We start from the raw sequence: 16270 nt of genomic DNA, 5'->3' as shown, positions 1-16270 counted from the left end.
GGCACTGGAATTTTTTTAATTTTTATCCATATTTCATAACCCTTAAAAAGCTTAAAAATATAAACAATTTATAAAGTTGAAAATCGCCCAATATTGTCTGTGATGAAGGTGAAGTTCAAAAACTGTACATTTCCAAAGGCAGCCGTGAAACATAATTTAAATTTAAAAATCTTTTTCTTGCGCGCCTGCAGAATTGATTGGGTATGCAACCGTCAAAGCATCCAGCTCGTCAAAAGCAAAAAAACACAAATAAATACATCTGGAAAGCGAATAATTAATTATTTGATAATTAATTGTAAAATTTTATAAGTACTTTTTAAAATTTTAATAGACTTCAAAAATCCATGATGTATTCCAAAACAACGTATTTGTCGGGTGCGTTTCCTAGAATCACTATTGTGCCTTTTTGTAATTTGCCACCATTGGTATGAAATAACCTTGCATGAAACTTCCTTCACCACCACTAAACAAACAATACCTATTTCACTTGAATTTTTCTGACGCTGCATATTCAAAAAACGAGATCGATGAATATTTTGCAACAAAAATTGATATTTTTCACATGCACAATGCGATTTAAGGTGACAACAGTCCTCTTGATTTTATTGCTGGTAAGGAACTTCCACGTAATTGTAATTGATCTCATGTCTCTGATAATAATTTAATAGACACTGATTATTGTCGATGGAAAGAAAAAGAAAACTTCGCGCATTAATAATGCGGGTAATTGACAAAGAAATTATTACGCAAGAAAAAATTCATATGCTGAAATTTTAATGTAGCCGCATTGCAAACGAACAGAAATCAAATCGTGAAATGTTGTGGCCACCAATCTTGCTCAAATGCGCATAGGAAGGGAAAAAATAAAACAATTTCCACAAATCTCAAATTGCTATCGACTCAAACGACAAGCACGGTTTATATGGTTTCAACTTCTCCTTCTGAATTTGCAGAGACAACATATAATGAGCCATTAGTGATGAAAATAAATTGAATTATTTTCTGTAATTTTAACATTAATATTCAATATTTAAGAGAACTGCTGGAGATCTGGAAACTACATTGAATTCTCAAGCTGATGCTACTATTGCGTTAACTATTATGAATACAAAAAGTGAAACGAAGCCCAGTTCACTTGATACCAAAACAGTAAGAAACGTCAAATTTTATCACGCACACCAAAAAAATAATAAAAAATACATTGGCAGATTCCAACATTGAGTTTCAGTTTTTCAACTGAGACTTCAATTGAGGGAACAACTGCAATACCCGAAACTACCCAAAATATTATTACGTCATACCTCAGTTCGATGAGTTCAGCAACTTCGCAATTGACGCAATCGTCAACTTTCTCAACAATCACTTCTACCGGTTCTACCTCGAACCCTTCTTTGAATACCCTAAATACGACCCAATTTGTTAACTATACATCACCTCTAAACACGTACACAAGTTCTCAAAGCACTGCTAAACCTATCACTAGTGCAAATACTACGACAACTAAGTCAAAGTGGCTCGTCGTCACAGTGACAGTCAAAAGGCAAAACGAAACCACTGCTAATTTAACGAAACCCCCTCAACCAACGACAGCTCGGCCGAAAGTGTGATTTTATTTTTAACCAAAAATCAGCTTAATTAATTCAAAATTAGGTTATTCCTGGCTGTCCTTCAAACTGCTCTAAACAGGTTTTATGCTTTATACTTTAAATAAAAAATTAATATTTTTCTCATCAAATATTTTGAAATTTCTAGAAATCGTTTTTCAAATCGGATAATATATCCTTGAATGAACCGGAGGATCATGGTTTCTGGGAAAGTGCGTGTGGTGAAATATTCCTTTTCGGCAAAATTTTGGTGAAACACTTTTGTTTAAATAAATAATTTAATTTGCCAATTATTTCACGCGATTAAAGGTTAATTGGGAACAAAACATGAAAAGGTGTTGCGAATTAGGAATGCAGCCGCTCGCGCTGGAAACATTGGAAAAGGCGACGTGTTTTAATACATTCATAAACGGTGGCGACAAAAATTTTAGTGTGTGTAGAAATCGTAAAATATTTAAAAATTTAGGTTTGTCATGGAAGTACAATTCGCGTTACTGGACCTCGGGAATCCGAACTGATTCCAGCAACACTTCATTCCGATGGTGCTCGACTGACAAAAACGTATCCAAAGAACTTTGGGCAGGTGCACAACCGGACAACGTCAACGGGACGGAAAACTGCGCCCAGATGGTCATTTATACAGAGTGGAGCAAAGCCCTTCTTGAAGACAGGCACTGCGGCGCGTTGAGTGCTCTTGCCTGCCAGGTTGCCTACCTAGATTTTTTAAGGGGCTAAATTTAGTTAAATTCTCTTCGCAGGGTCCGCCAACTCCAAAACCGCCGTGTGAGTCACCAACCTGTCCGACGATTGCGTGCACCAAAAAAGTATCAGATAATTATATTTTTCCCATATTATTAACTTGGAAAACATAAAAGCCCCAGTTTTTCAAGATGCTTCCAGACGGAATCTCAACGTATTTGGAGTGTAAAATTTATTGTTTAATTTTGTTCCTTTAAAATTTCCTTGTTCTTCAGACCCAAAAATTCATGGAATATGGGGTGAAACCGACTCGAGGGCGTTCTTATTTAGTTTCCCAAATGATACTCGCAACGTATTATTTGATTTCGTTTGGCGAAATGAGAATTTCGAAAATTTATTTCCTTATAGTTTCAAGATTCTATGAGTGCGTGTTGTGCGATTGGGCTTAAACTATTGAGTCTCTACCAGAGCATGACTTACGACATTGTGGGCAGTGTTTTCAAGCAGGGTAATATTTATTTTTAATATATTTATATTTTACAAAATAAAAATGTAATATTAAATTAAGGAAGTGGCGATACATCAGTTTTTTGGACCTCGGGCACTGACGCTGGTTGTGAAGATTATTTCGGCTACTGTTCGACAAATCGACTGGCTCGTGAGGAATCGCGGTGAAAAGAAAATTTTTAAGTCGGAAATAAAAAATAAATTATCAAAGTTGGAAGGAAAATCAGCCAGACAACGCGAATGGCAGTGAAAACTGCCTTGCTCTTGAGATAAAATCGGGAGTGGCTTTGCTTCAAGACGAAAACTGCGATAAAAAATTTCGCTACATTTGCGAAGTACTTTATTCTTTTAAATAAAATTTCGCTTTTCTCAATTTTGACTCATTCTCAAGGGAAGACTAAAGAACGGCATGGAAATTGTGAAGAAAGAATGCGCTCTTACGTTCAATATTTCAGATAGTGCATGAAATAAATTAATTGTTATATAGTTTCTTCATTGCGTTCCCTAAATTTGACAGATGAAATTGACGTAATGTATAACTTCTCTATGTTCACTCCATCAGAGAAGTGCTTTTTGAAATGTTTCGGCGAGGGGGCAGATCTGGTTAGATATTGATTGATTTCTATTGATTTGAGCAATTTTTTATGCAATTTGTAGTTTGTAAATGGTCGGCTTTTGGAGGAGAAAATTTTTGCGCAATTCAATGTTCTGGCTGCCGGCGATATTGATCGACTAATGGACATGTACTCAACTTTAAACTACTGCTCCAATCTAACCAGTAGATTTAATTAAATAATAAAAAATATGGCACAAAAAGTAAATTTTAATTTCAGGAGGGATGGATGAGTGCGATAAAATATCCAGAATGATCAAATGCGGCAGAGACAATTCACCAGACGTAGTGCAAAGCCTGATTTCTTCTTTGGAGAATTCGATTGCCGTAGCTTTTTTTATCCCTATATAGTGATTGTTTTAAAATATATTCAAATTCAGCCAGCACCACTGATTCTGCCTCCAACAGAGGCTGTGTGTCCGACTTTCAAATGCGTAACAATGGTATTAAAAATTGAACAATTAAAAAAAAATGATTAATAGTAAAATATTTAGGACTACAGGAAACAGGCCATAGATGCAGTATTAAGTATTTATTTTTAGAAACAAGTATTTAAAATGTTTAAAAATAAATTCATTTTCATTGTAGACTATTCCAACAACTTTAAGTTATTAGGCGATTCTGGGAAGGTCACATTTATGTGCGGGAAGAAGTTTTTTATGATCTACACAACGCCTGAATTGTGGACCGTCCCTGCATTGTATGAGAAGTGTTGCGCATATGGAATGCGCCTAATGACCGTGGAAACACTCGAAAAATTCCAATGCGTTTCACAGGGAATAATAAGTAAATTTTTAAATTATTTGTCTGATTGAAATTAAACCACAAAAAAAAACACAGCTTTCGGTGGACCAGACGTGTACTTTCCTGTGGCTGCTTCTAGGCTTGGAGCTATTGACAAACCTAAGTGGTGTTATTCAAATAAACCACTTGATCCTGTACTTGTGGCGTATTTAGCCAACAACACTGATCCATTGAATTATTTAATCATGATGAATTTCTATAACCATAGTACTTTTGCTCCAATTATAGCAGGGCATCCCTATTCTAATAACATTGCTTGTGAATCAGTGGATTAAAATGCTTTTTGTTTTTGCTATAATACTGAAAAATTTTTTTTTCAAAACTTATCAAAATTACACGTGAATCAGATTTTGAGCAATTTGTCCAATCAGAAATATTAAAGGTATCAAACAATAAAAGATGATTTTTTATTTTTTCCCACTTCTTTAGTTAAAATTTTCTGGTAAAAATGAAAATACGTTTTATAACAGCGATAGTAGGATGAAAAATATGAACAGGCAAAAAACTGTAGCAATAACACTGAAATGATACATGTGGATGAAATTTAATTAATTTTTATTTGGCAACTAAATTTGGAGAAAAGATAAAAATTTTCTATTATATTTTTAATTGCAATAAGTTTTACAAAATTCTATGATTTATGTTATATTGTGAAACGCAATATACCAGAGGTATGTGCGTTTCCCAGAATTGCTATTGTGTCTATTTTATTATTTGCCACCATTGGCTGTAAAACAAGTTTGCGCGATATTTCCTTCAACCCCGCTAAACAAACAAAACTATTTCATGTGAATTTTTTCTGACGCTCAAAAAATGAGATCGTTGAACATTTCACAACACAAATTGTCATTTATCATATCAGACGCACAATGCGATTTGAGGTGGCAACATTACTTTTGATTTTATTGTTGGTAAGAAACCTTCGCGTATTTGAACTTGATCTCTCCCTACATTAATTTACTAGACCTTGCAAATCGTTGATGGAAAGAAAAAGAAAACGTCACGTTTTAATAATGCAGGTATTTGAAAACTATTACAAAACGACAGAAGCACACAAATTAAAATAAAAAATTTCGAAGCAGCTGCATTGCAAAAGAGTAGAAATCAAATCGTCAAATGTTGTGGCCACCAATCTTGCTTGAATATGCCTAGGAAAGAAAAAAATACAACAAGTTTCTCAAAAATAATTATGTCTTATTCGGCGCAATCGACAATCACGTTCCCAATGGTTTTATCTTCTCATTCTGAGTTTGCAGTGACTAAACTTGATGAGTCATTAGTGAGAAAAAAATAAATTGCAATTAATTTGTGTATATAAAAATTTCAAAATCCACAAGAGACCTAATAATGATTTGGAAACTATGACTGTAAAATCTCAAACTGACGCGACTACTTATGAAGAAACTACAACGCTAACTACAGAGAATTTGGAGCAAAAAAGCGGAAGCAAAGAAAGTCTTTCCTTGGCGGTGACCAGCTTAATAACGAAAAAAACAGTAAGACACATCAACATTACCCTCAATAAAAAAGTGTAAAAAAAAAAACATCAGCAGATTCCTACTACGATAAGTTCCAGTTTTTCAACTGAGACTCCAATTGAGGGAACAACTGCAATACCCGAAACTACACAAAATATTTTTACGTCATCCCTCAGTTCGATTATTTCAATGATTTATCCAACTAGTTCCACAACTTCGCCGAATTTGCAATCGACGCAATCGTCAACATTCGCTGCAATCACTTCTACCGGTTCTACCTCGAACCCTTCTTTGAATACCCTAAATACGACCCAATTTGTTAACTATACATCACCTCTAACCACGAGTTCTCAAAGCACTGCTAAACCTATCACTAGTGCAAATAATACGACAACTAAGTCAAAGTGGCTCGTCGTCACAGTGACAGTCAAAAGGCAAAACGAAACCACTGCTAATTTAACGAAACCCCCTCAACCAACGACAGCTCGGCCAAAAGTTTGATTATATTTTTAACCAAAAATCAGCTTAATTAATTCAAAATTAGGTTATTCCTGGCTGTCCTTCAAACTGCTCTAAACAGGTTTTATGCTTTATATTTTAAATAAAAAAAAAAATTAATATTTTTCTCATCGAACATTTTGAAATTTCTAGAAATCGTTTTTCAAATCGGATAATATATCCTTGAATGAACCGGAGGATCATGGTTTCTGGGAAAGTGCGTGTGGTGAAATATTCCTTTTCGGCAAAATTTTGGTGAGACGCTTTATTTTAAATAAATAATTTAATTTGCTAATTATTTCACGCGATTAAAGGTTAATTGGGAACAAAACATGAAAAGGTGTTGCGAATTAGGAATGCAGCCGCTCGCGCTGGAAACATTGGAAAAGGCGACGTGTTTTAATACATTCATAAACGGTGGCGACAAAAATTTTAGTGTGTGTAGAAATCGTTAAATATTTAAAAATTTAGGTTTGTCATGGAAGTACAATTCGCGTTACTGGACCTCGGGAATCCGAACTGATTCCAGCAACACTTCATTCCGATGGTGCTCGACTGACAAAAACGTATCCAAAGAACTATGGGCAGGTGCACAACCGGACAACGTCAACGGGACGGAAAACTGCGCCCAGATGGTCATTTATACAGAGTGGAGCAAAGCCCTTCTTGAAGACAGGCACTGCGGCGCGTTGAGTGCTCTTGCCTGCCAGGTTGCCTACCTAGATTTTTTAAGGGGCTAAATTTAGTTAAATTCTCTTCGCAGGGTCCCCCAACTCCAAAACCGGCGTGTGAGTCACCAACCTGTCCTGCGATTGCGTGCACTAAAAATGTAGCTTCATATTTTTAATTTTTTTATTTTACCTTTTTCAACTAATTTTCTTTAAATCCAAATGAAGCCCCAATTTTTTAAGACGCTTCCAGACGGAATATCAACGTATTTGGAGTGTAAATTTTAATATTGTAATATATTCCACTCAATTTATTTAATCTACAGACCCAAAAATTCACGGACTTTGGGGTGAAACCGACTCAAAAACGTTCCTTTTCAGTTTCCCAAATGATACACGCAGCGTAATATTTTAGTTTTTTATTCGGATGTAAATTTATTTCTTAATACATAGTTTCAGGATTCTATGAGTGCGTGTTGTGCGATTGGGCTTAAACTATTGAGTCTCTACCAGAGCATGACTTACGACATAGTGGGCAGTGTTTTCAAGCAGGGTATTATTTATTTTTAAAACATTTTTATGATATAAACAAACAAAAATTAATAAAATAAGGAAGTGGCGAAACATCAGTTTTTTGGACCTCAGGCACTGACGCTGGATGCGAAGATTATTTTGGATACTGTTCAACAAATCGACTGGCTCGTGAGGAATCGCGGTGAATAATTTAACATTCCGCAGATATAAAAATTAATAATCAAAGTTGGAAGGAAAATCAGCCTGACAATGCGAATGGAATTGAGAACTGCCTTGTTCTCGAGATAAAATCGGGAGTAGCTTTGCTCCGAGACGAAAACTGTGATAAAAAATTCCGATACATTTGCGAAGTAATTTATTCCTGCAAAAAGGTCGAATTTGAAATTTTTATTTATTTTAAAGGGAAGGCTAAAGAACGGCATAGAAGTTGTGAAGAAAGAATGCAGCCTTGCATTCAATATATCTGAAAGTGAATTTATTTTTAATTATTTTTTTTCACCATTCCATTCCCTAAATTTGACAGACGAAATCGGTGCAATGTATAACTCCTCTCAATTCACTCCGACTCAAAAGTGCTTTTTGAAATGTTTTGGCGAGGGGGCTAATCTGGTTAGATATAATTTTTATCTTGATGCAAAGTAATTTATTTTACTGTAATATCCAGTTTGTCAATGGTAAGCTTTTGGAGGAGAAAATTTTTGCGCAATTCAATGTTCTGGCTGCCGGCGATATTGATAGACTTATGGACATGTACTCAACTTTAAACTATTGCTCCAATCTAACCAGTAGGCTAAATTAAAATAACTGTGAAAAATGATTAAATGAATTTTAGGAGGGATGGATGAGTGCGATAAAATATCTAGAATGATAAAATGCGGCAAGGACAATTCACCAGCAGTAGTGCAAAGCCTTACATCTTCTTTGGAGAGCTCAATCGCAGTGATTTTTAACCTCTTCATAGTGATTTCTTTGAAAATAAATTACATTCCATTTCAGCAAGCTCCGCCGATTTTGCCTCCAAAAGAGGCTGTGTGTCCGACTTTCAAATGCATAGCACTGGTATTAAAAATTGAAGAAATTAAAACAAAATTATTCATAGGAAACAATTTAGGACTACAGGAAACGGGCCATGGATGCAGTATTAAGTATTTAATTAAAAACAAACATTTTTTTTAAATATTTTTACAAGTTTTTCATTTTCATTTTAGACTATTCAAACAACTTTAACTTTTTAGCCGATGCCGGGAAGGTCACAACTATGTGCGGAAAGAAGTTTTTTCTGATCTATACAACGCCTTCATTGTGGACAGCCCCTGCATTGTACGAGAAGTGTTGCGCATATGGAATGCGTCTAATAACTGTGGACACACTCGAAAAATTCAAATGTGTTTCACAGGGAATAATAAGTAAATTGGTTTTAAATTTTGTCCGATATTTAAATTAAATCACACAAAAAACAGCTTTCGGCGGACCAGACTTGTACTTTCCGGTAGCTGCTTCTAGGCTTGGAGCTATTGACAAACCCAAGTGGTGTTATTCAAATAAACCACTTGATCCTGTACTTGTGGCGTATTTAGCCAACAACACTGATCCATTGAATTATTTAATCATGATGAATTTCTATAACCATAGTACTTTTGCTCCAATAAAAGCAGGAAATTTGGGAAATTCCTACACTAATTACATTGCCTGTGAATCAGTTGGATAAAAATGCATTTGGAACTTATAACATAATTCTTCCTTAAAACTAATAAAAATTAATTGGATACCAAATTTTGAGAGAAATTTGTTTATTTACAACAGCAAAAACATACTAAGATGAAATAAAATTAAATAAAACCAAATAAAACGCTTTAATTTTAGCTCCGTTCATAATAAAAAAGAGATATTTTAAAAAGCCAGTTTTTAGAACTTGATATTTTAAATATTTTAATCAATTTAATTCTTTACATCAATATATGGGCGTTAAAATTTTCAGATTTTTTCAGCACTTTAACAATGAAACATCAAATGCATATTTTAACTTGCATCAGAAAAGCAAATCCGAAACCAAATCTTCAATTTCCTCCCAGAAGTACCAGGCAGCTCCACCGGCTGTAGTTGCAACTCCTCCGGCCGCACCAGCCGCGGCGACGTAGGTCCATTGTTGGAAACCACCGACCTCTTCATCGTTTTTGGCTAAAGACGGAAATAAATTTCCCCAAAAATGTAACAATAAAAAGAAACGTGCACCACAAATTTCTAGAAAAGTTGATTCTTGGCACAATCCAGGGAAGGAAGAAAGAAAATTTTCATCTTTGCAGGGATCCGAAATTTTGTCTTCCGGTGAGGAGCACAGCGATGGGTAGACCTTGGAGGGCTCTTTGCAGGTTGGCGTGCCAACTTCGTACGGGTCTGGTCTCGCCGAGTTTGCATTGCTTGCAATCAGACTTCTAATCACAAGTTGTGTAGAAAACACTCCTGATTTTCTAAATAAATCATTAAAATAAAAAAGTTTAAAAAATAAGCAAATGTTAATTAATATGAAAATTAAACTTACTTGGCCACCTTTTCAAAATCCACAGAGGCTCTGGAAATAATATTTAAATAGTGATAGAAATAATTGGATTTTTTATTTTTAAAATCTACCCTGGTCCAAAGAAGCAAACAAGATGCGTTTCTTGAGCGCTATTCCTCGTAGTAGGTTTAATATGAATTCGACTGCAGCCGATAAAAGTATTTTTAGCCAGCACAAGCTGAAAACCCATAAATATTTATCTTTAATTATTTATAATTTAAAAATACAATTAATACCTGAGCGTAGTCGTCTTTAATTGCTGCGTCTTCTTCGCTCCGTTCGAATCGGCCAGCGCAAATCACAGGCGCAAACAGCGTTTTGACGAGAAAATTTTCAACAGGCAACGTTTCCTGGTGCTCAATGTTCTCGTCGAACTCGATCTTGCCAAGTTCAAAGTGCTCTGAAACCAGGATTGTCAATTAAATTTATTAATAAATCAAATCTCAAATATAATTACTGTCCCAAACAAGGTTTTGGTTGTACAGGTCCATTTTAGGGCTCATGCACTGCTGAATGAACACTTTTATGACCAAATCAGCCACCCCATCGCTCCAAACCTTAAAAAAAATTGTTTAAATATTGTTTATAAATAGAAAACAAAAATTAACAATCTGGTTCATATTTTTGGCCGGAGGCTGGTGTTTAGCTTGGCCGCTGGCCACCAGGTCACGTAATTTGTTAGCCACGTGGACGACGGCCGATTTCTCCAGACTGCTCAGAGACGAGTCTTTTATTTAAAAAAATAATTAATTCATGAATTTTTATTCAGCTCCTACAGACTGACTCGTGACCTCGTCTCCAGTGGTGCAAATTTGGCGTAATCTGCAGTGCGGCTTTTCCGAATCGGGGCTCTGAGGGTCGCAACTTTTGATCACGGCTGCGACGGCTGCGGATTGAACCGTCGGCACCAAGCGTAAGACCAAAACCGTGACCGTCAAAAACGACATCAGCAAAAGACATCTTTGAGAAAACATTTTGCTTTTGAGCTGACTAACTTTTATGTTTTTGAGGATCTCCAACAATGAGAATGAAATTTTGAACATTGTTGAATGTTTTCATGTTCTTCGGCTATTTTTCATTGTTGTTTCTTACATTTTTCTCCTTAAGAAAATACTCCAAACAATCAGTCAACAACATAAGAGTATTCTTTGAAGTTGGAAAACTGTTCAAATGACTATTTTCCGTTCTGCAAAACACGTGCTATTTTAATGAGGCAGCATTTTTTTGCCCGTCGCTTTGCGTCAAATAAATTCTAGGAAAACACTCCAACACATTTTTCTTTTGAAGGCTGATTGTTGCACATAAATCAGCGACCATGTTGTTGCTACTTCCTTTTCCGCACAACCAACAGCAATAATTATTGTGCAGTTTTAAATGCTTCTAAATCAAGCAGAGCTTTAAAATTAAAATAAAAAAAAACTTTATGTGGATTGAAATTTCAATCAAACTTATATCCAAATTTTTATTATCAGTTTCATACACAAAGTGCATATCGGTTCATGCTCAGATTAAAAGACTGGATGTTCTTACTGGTAGGAATTATTGCATAAGCTTCCTTAGCGGGATCAGGTGCATCATATACAGCTGCGTAGCCTTCAAAAGTAAACTGCACGTTTGAAGTGCACCAGCGCGGGTTGAAAGGGCTGCCGATCTTGCTCGCGGCCACCCAAGACGACGTCACAGAAACAGGAGTGCCTAACATATTTTGAACAGAAATAAAAGAATTAATTTAAATTTTCCTTTGTATAGGTATTTATACTTAGTTGCGAAAGACAATTCAGTTCATCCACACTATCAATAGATGCCAATTTTAGTCCATAAATGCAGCAAATTCTAAATGCTTCAGTAAAATTAACCTGCAAAAATTGATTTATATAAAATGTTTTTTTAATAATCTAATTTTTTTTTCATTTGGATGGATGATATTTTAACTCACAAATACACCGTAGTTGAGGTATTTTTTACCACAGAGAAATCGAACATATCCATTGGTAATGGAAGCATTAGCTGTTGAATAATTCCAATGAGGAATTTGAGGAATTTTTTCTGAATAAATTTATTAAATTTTCTCACTCGTGCAATTCTGGTATTGTTGCTGTAAATTAGTCTGGTGGAAGTATTATTAATTTAAATGCTTGACTTTGATTTCAGGAAAACGAAATAAATTTTACATTAACGGCGCAACTGTTTGGGTCGGGACATTGTGCCTGCGGGAAGTTTTCGGACTTGACCTGAAATTTTAAAATTTCATTTTCCTTGGAATAAAAAAAATATTTTAATTGTTTTAATACGACTGGGGTCGAATTGTCCACGGCCGCGATGACGCCGTTCAACACGTCTGGCGCTTTATCGTTGCTGCACTTGATCATTTGTGCCGCTTTGTCGCACTCGTCCATTCCGGCTGGAATTCCAATTCGAACCATCAAACTTTTCAATGACAACGAGAGTCACCTGTAGAATTCGAGCACTCGTCCATAATGTTCATGTTTTTTTGCAACTCGTTTGTGTTTCCAGCCGCCATATTCTCCAGAATGACCAGAACATCATTTTCAACAAATTTGCCATTAACCATCTGGACAAATATTTGACATAAATTTTTAGGTTTTTTATATATTGATATCAAACCAAGCCAGCGTTGTCCCCTAGACACCTTAAGAAGCACTATTTAAAAAACAGTAATTTTATTGCTCTAATTAATTAATTAATTATTCACCTTAATTCTAATATCAAAGTTGCTTGTATTAGATAACAAATTATCAATTTCGTCTGCGAATATTTTGCGCTTCTTGATGAGTTAAGTTTAAAATATTGAAATAATTTATACTTTGAGTAACGTTATAAGCAGACGAGCATTCATCTCGAATAGGACCTCCCCCAGAGGTAGCATTTGCAGATTCTCGAACCTTTTTTTTTAAAGAAATACGTAAGAAATCAATTTAACAAACGAAGAAGTTTTTCGCTGACCTCGCAAATGAACCTAAACGTGGTGTTTTCGTTCAAATCTTTCAGCTGGGCACCGTTGAAGGTGTTTAAAACAACTCCTATGCTGTTTTCAACGCCTCCGTAATTATTTGGTTCACCCCTTGCCCAGATTGCCTCTTTCCGTACTAAACGCTTCGCTGTGCAGTAACCAAAGGTAGACTGGCAACCGCGATTTGTGCCCGAGGTCCAAAAAGTGTCTGGCGTAACCATTTTATCTGCAGGCATTGAAATCTCTTAAATTTTTTCTTCCTTTTTACATTTTAAATTTTTCCACTTTTGACAGCCGCGAGTATCGATTGGTATTTGTAGTCGTATTCCAGACTGAGCAGATTCATTCCAATTGCACAACAAGCCTGAATTGCTCCAAGGTACTTAAAAATTAAAATTAAATTATATTCATCATCGGATTTATTTTCATATTACAGTCCGAGTATTATTTGCGTAGCTGAAAAGATATTTTCGCCCCTTGTTATTGAACCAAATTCCGTGATAAGATGGATCTATTATTAATTTTATACATTTACGTCTCTTAAAGATTAAATTATAATTACCAGCTAAATATTGCTTTGAATTTGAATCACTTGTGTAAAGAGAGGGCTGAAAATTTAATTTCACTAAAAATAGCAATTTATAACAAATAATGCAATTTATACATTTTTGGTGCAAGTAAAATTTGGACAAACAGGCGCCGAGCACGCAGGAGCTGGAGTTGGCGTGCCCTGAATATAAATATTATTTTTGAATTTTAAATATTTGTCGAAAAAACCTGGCATGCAAATAGATATAAAGAGGAGCAGCTTTGGTCAGAGACTTGCAACGAAGCGTTCGCTTTCACTACACTCAAACTGAGACAGAATTCGCCACCGTTAGCGTTGTCTGGTTGGGCAGAGGCCCACGGAACTTTTGCCTTATCCACCAAAACCGAACCGTTTTTAGCACACCATGAAAAATCTGCACCTTTGCTGTATCCGGCGGTCCAATAGTTTGAGCCATATTTCCACACTGAAGCTGATCGTCATTGTAAATATTATAAAATTTAAGATTAAAAATTGTTATGTATAATTTTTTAATTGTTTTTTTTTTTAAATTTCATGAAAGGTGCAGAATGCAAAACTACTCACCCAACTGAGTGAAGCATTCTTGTTTAGCAATACTTTCTAGTGTCAACGGTTCCATTCCTATTTTGTAGCACCTAATGAAATTTTCCTCCCAAGTCACCTTTATTTGTATTTTTTTTTTAAAGTTTATTAAGATCATTATAATTAGATTAAGCAACAACGAAATTATACAAGAGATTTTCCAAAAACAAACTGTTGGTCACACGCCTGCTCCCAAAACCCGTACTTTTCTGGTTCTAAAAATAATAAGATTTAAGTTAAATAACAATAATTAATTTCTGAATTAATCAATAACCATTCACTGTTCCCGCGTTCCCAAAAGCAGCAGGCTATAAAATTAAATTTTTATAGGTGTTTTGTTTTGTTATTGAACTAATAGTTACATCTCTTTGGAAGGAAGTGTTGCATATCGGCGGGTTTTCCTAAATTGAATAAAAAAAAAATCAAATTTTTTTCTTCTTATTTTTGCTTCTTATTACTTCAACCGTTGTTGCAGTGGTTGTAGTAGTCAAAATTTTTGATGTTGAGGTGCTGGACATGGCGTCTGACAAGGAACTCGCTTTTTCAGTCGTTGGTGTTGTTGTTGATGTCGCCACCTCACTTCCAACCGTATTTACAATAGTGCTTCCAATCGTACTTCCACTCGTTTCCTGCTCTGTGGTCGCCTCAGCCACTCCATTACCATCAGACGAAACTTCAGGCGTAGCTCTGTGTTTATAAAAAAGGTGATAAAAAAAATAAAATTTATTTGTTTATTCATACTCTGTCGCCGCTGGCATCTCTGAGGTTTCCGCTCCTGGCTGCGGTGCCGCGGTTTCAGCTGCCGTGCTTGATTCTTCTGCATTTGATTCGAGTGCTGGCTTGTCAGTCACTTCCGGGTTTGGGTTTTCCACTGCTTCATTCTAATTTAATTTTAATTTAAAAAAATAAAATTTCTGATCTAAATAATTCTGAAACAGCTTCGAGTTTCGATATACTTTATAATTAATATTTTCTTTTCTTGCCAAAATAATATTTTACTCACTTCGACGACGTCTCCATCTGTTATTATTGTTTCGTTTGCTTTAGTTTTTGAGGAACCCTTTGCCGTAGATTTATGTCCATTTGTGCATGAAAACGTTCCGCAGCACTTCACTACACTTAATCTTCTGCTCTTCTTTGCTCTAGACACTGGAACTTTGCGTCAAGTAATCAAAGAAGCAGTGCAATATTTTAAATTAAAACAAAAACTACCTGCAGGAATGATGCGTCTGTTAGCAGAATGTTTTCGGCCCGTCCTTTGAATCTTTTTTCCCTCTGCTTCGTCAATGCTCAAAATCTGTTGAAAAACATTAACAAAATTTATTAACTAATTAACTGAATTGAAATAATTACCATAAACACTAGAGTAATGGCTATGATTAAAATAAAAATCGATTTATGTCGCATATTTGGGAAAAGTTTGTCATTGACTGCTACGTAACTCTGTGAGGTACTGGCGCGTGTGCGACTCGTGTTCAATATTTCAATTGCTAATTTGAAGGGAATTCCATGATTGATTTTTTTGTGAATTCACGTGATAGACTGATGCAATTCACAAACAAGTACGGAACGCATATAAATAACGAAACTACCTTTGAAAATGATAAAGTGACTCAAATGACTTCGTAAATTTTCATAGCAAGATAGCATTAAGTGTTCCAAACTTTTGAATATTTTATTGTTAAAATTATATAAAATTAAAAAGAATAATCTGCCATTTCATTTAATATTCATCAAGAAAAAAAGGAGCAATACAAATTTTTTTCTCAGAATGTTTACATCAGGCGATCGAGTTTAGCTATAGTAATAATTAATTTTTAACCAAAAGTGTTCCAAAGTAAGATATTAACGTCATATTTTAGCTAAAAAAAAGTCCCAGATAAAAATTCATAAATAAATAAAATTAAATTAATTAAAAAAAGGTCCACGTTTGGTTCAATATTGACAAAATTATCAAAACTCCATTGTCAAAATGATTTTAAAAAATTGAACTATTAAAAAATCAAATACTTTTTCACCAGTTTGGATTTGAATTTAATTAAAATAACCTAACTTTGAACAGTTTTAACAATGAACTATTTATTTCTTAATGATTAAAGGTTATAAAAATTAATTGGCTAAGTAACTCACCATAATTAACTAACTATTCGATTTTTTTTATTGCAAGCCTCCTGAATTCATCCATAG

At 34.9% G+C, this 16270-nt stretch overlaps 3 protein-coding genes across 6 annotated transcripts; 2 read left to right on the top strand and 1 right to left on the bottom strand.

Moving 5' to 3' along the window:
- Nucleotides 1–2173: 2173 nt before the first annotated feature.
- LOC132205819 (uncharacterized) lies at nt 2174–6943 on the top strand. Its single transcript, XM_059635130.1, has 16 exons — nt 2174–2309; nt 2363–2428; nt 2480–2528; nt 2579–2655; nt 2712–2811; nt 2872–2974; nt 3022–3145; nt 3202–3268; nt 3328–3413; nt 3468–3588; nt 3644–3750; nt 3804–3866; nt 3918–3951; nt 4012–4209; nt 4264–4485; nt 6675–6943. The coding sequence occupies exons 1-16, from the start codon at nt 2232–2234 to the stop codon at nt 6941–6943; spliced, it is 1764 nt and encodes a 587-aa protein (XP_059491113.1). The 5' UTR covers nt 2174–2231.
- A 1045-nt stretch (nt 6944–7988) lies between these two features.
- Nucleotides 7989–8808, top strand: LOC132205817 (uncharacterized). Its single transcript, XM_059635127.1, has 7 exons — nt 7989–8014; nt 8070–8190; nt 8238–8344; nt 8402–8464; nt 8517–8550; nt 8614–8725; nt 8802–8808. The coding sequence occupies exons 2-7, from the start codon at nt 8148–8150 to the stop codon at nt 8806–8808; spliced, it is 366 nt and encodes a 121-aa protein (XP_059491110.1). The 5' UTR covers nt 7989–8014; nt 8070–8147.
- Nucleotides 8809–11436: 2628 nt separating this feature from the next.
- LOC132192629 (uncharacterized) lies at nt 11437–16233 on the bottom strand. Of its 4 annotated transcripts, none has more exons than XM_059612671.1 (25): nt 16214–16233; nt 15296–15380; nt 15087–15232; nt 14825–14964; nt 14542–14770; nt 14446–14484; nt 14358–14391; nt 14234–14298; nt 14066–14162; nt 13711–13952; nt 13598–13663; nt 13496–13541; nt 13368–13444; nt 13219–13315; nt 12927–13159; nt 12787–12865; nt 12676–12728; nt 12588–12623; nt 12414–12534; nt 12254–12363; nt 12134–12193; nt 12036–12069; nt 11899–11969; nt 11722–11818; nt 11437–11657 (listed from the first exon to the last, which is right to left on the bottom strand). In XM_059612671.1, exons 1-25 carry the CDS (start codon nt 16214–16216, stop codon nt 11437–11439), a joined length of 2481 nt encoding a protein of 826 aa, XP_059468654.1. In that variant the 5' UTR covers nt 16217–16233. The 4 variants fall into 4 exon arrangements, with proteins under 4 accessions (XP_059468654.1, XP_059468653.1, XP_059468651.1 ...); XM_059612670.1 differs by having other exon boundaries at nt 15087–15238; nt 16214–16217; XM_059612668.1 differs by lacking the exon at nt 16214–16233 and adding an exon at nt 15437–15552 and having other exon boundaries at nt 15087–15238.
- Nucleotides 16234–16270: the final 37 nt, after the last annotated feature.

The sequence above is a fragment of the Neocloeon triangulifer genome, unplaced genomic scaffold, assembly GCF_031216515.1.
Source record: "Neocloeon triangulifer isolate White Clay Creek 2 clone unplaced genomic scaffold, ASM3121651v1 ptg000003l, whole genome shotgun sequence".
Lineage (NCBI taxonomy): Eukaryota > Metazoa > Arthropoda > Insecta > Ephemeroptera > Baetidae > Neocloeon > Neocloeon triangulifer.
The sequence above is the reverse complement of the archived record's forward strand: the minus strand, read 5'-3'. Positions and strand labels throughout refer to the sequence as shown.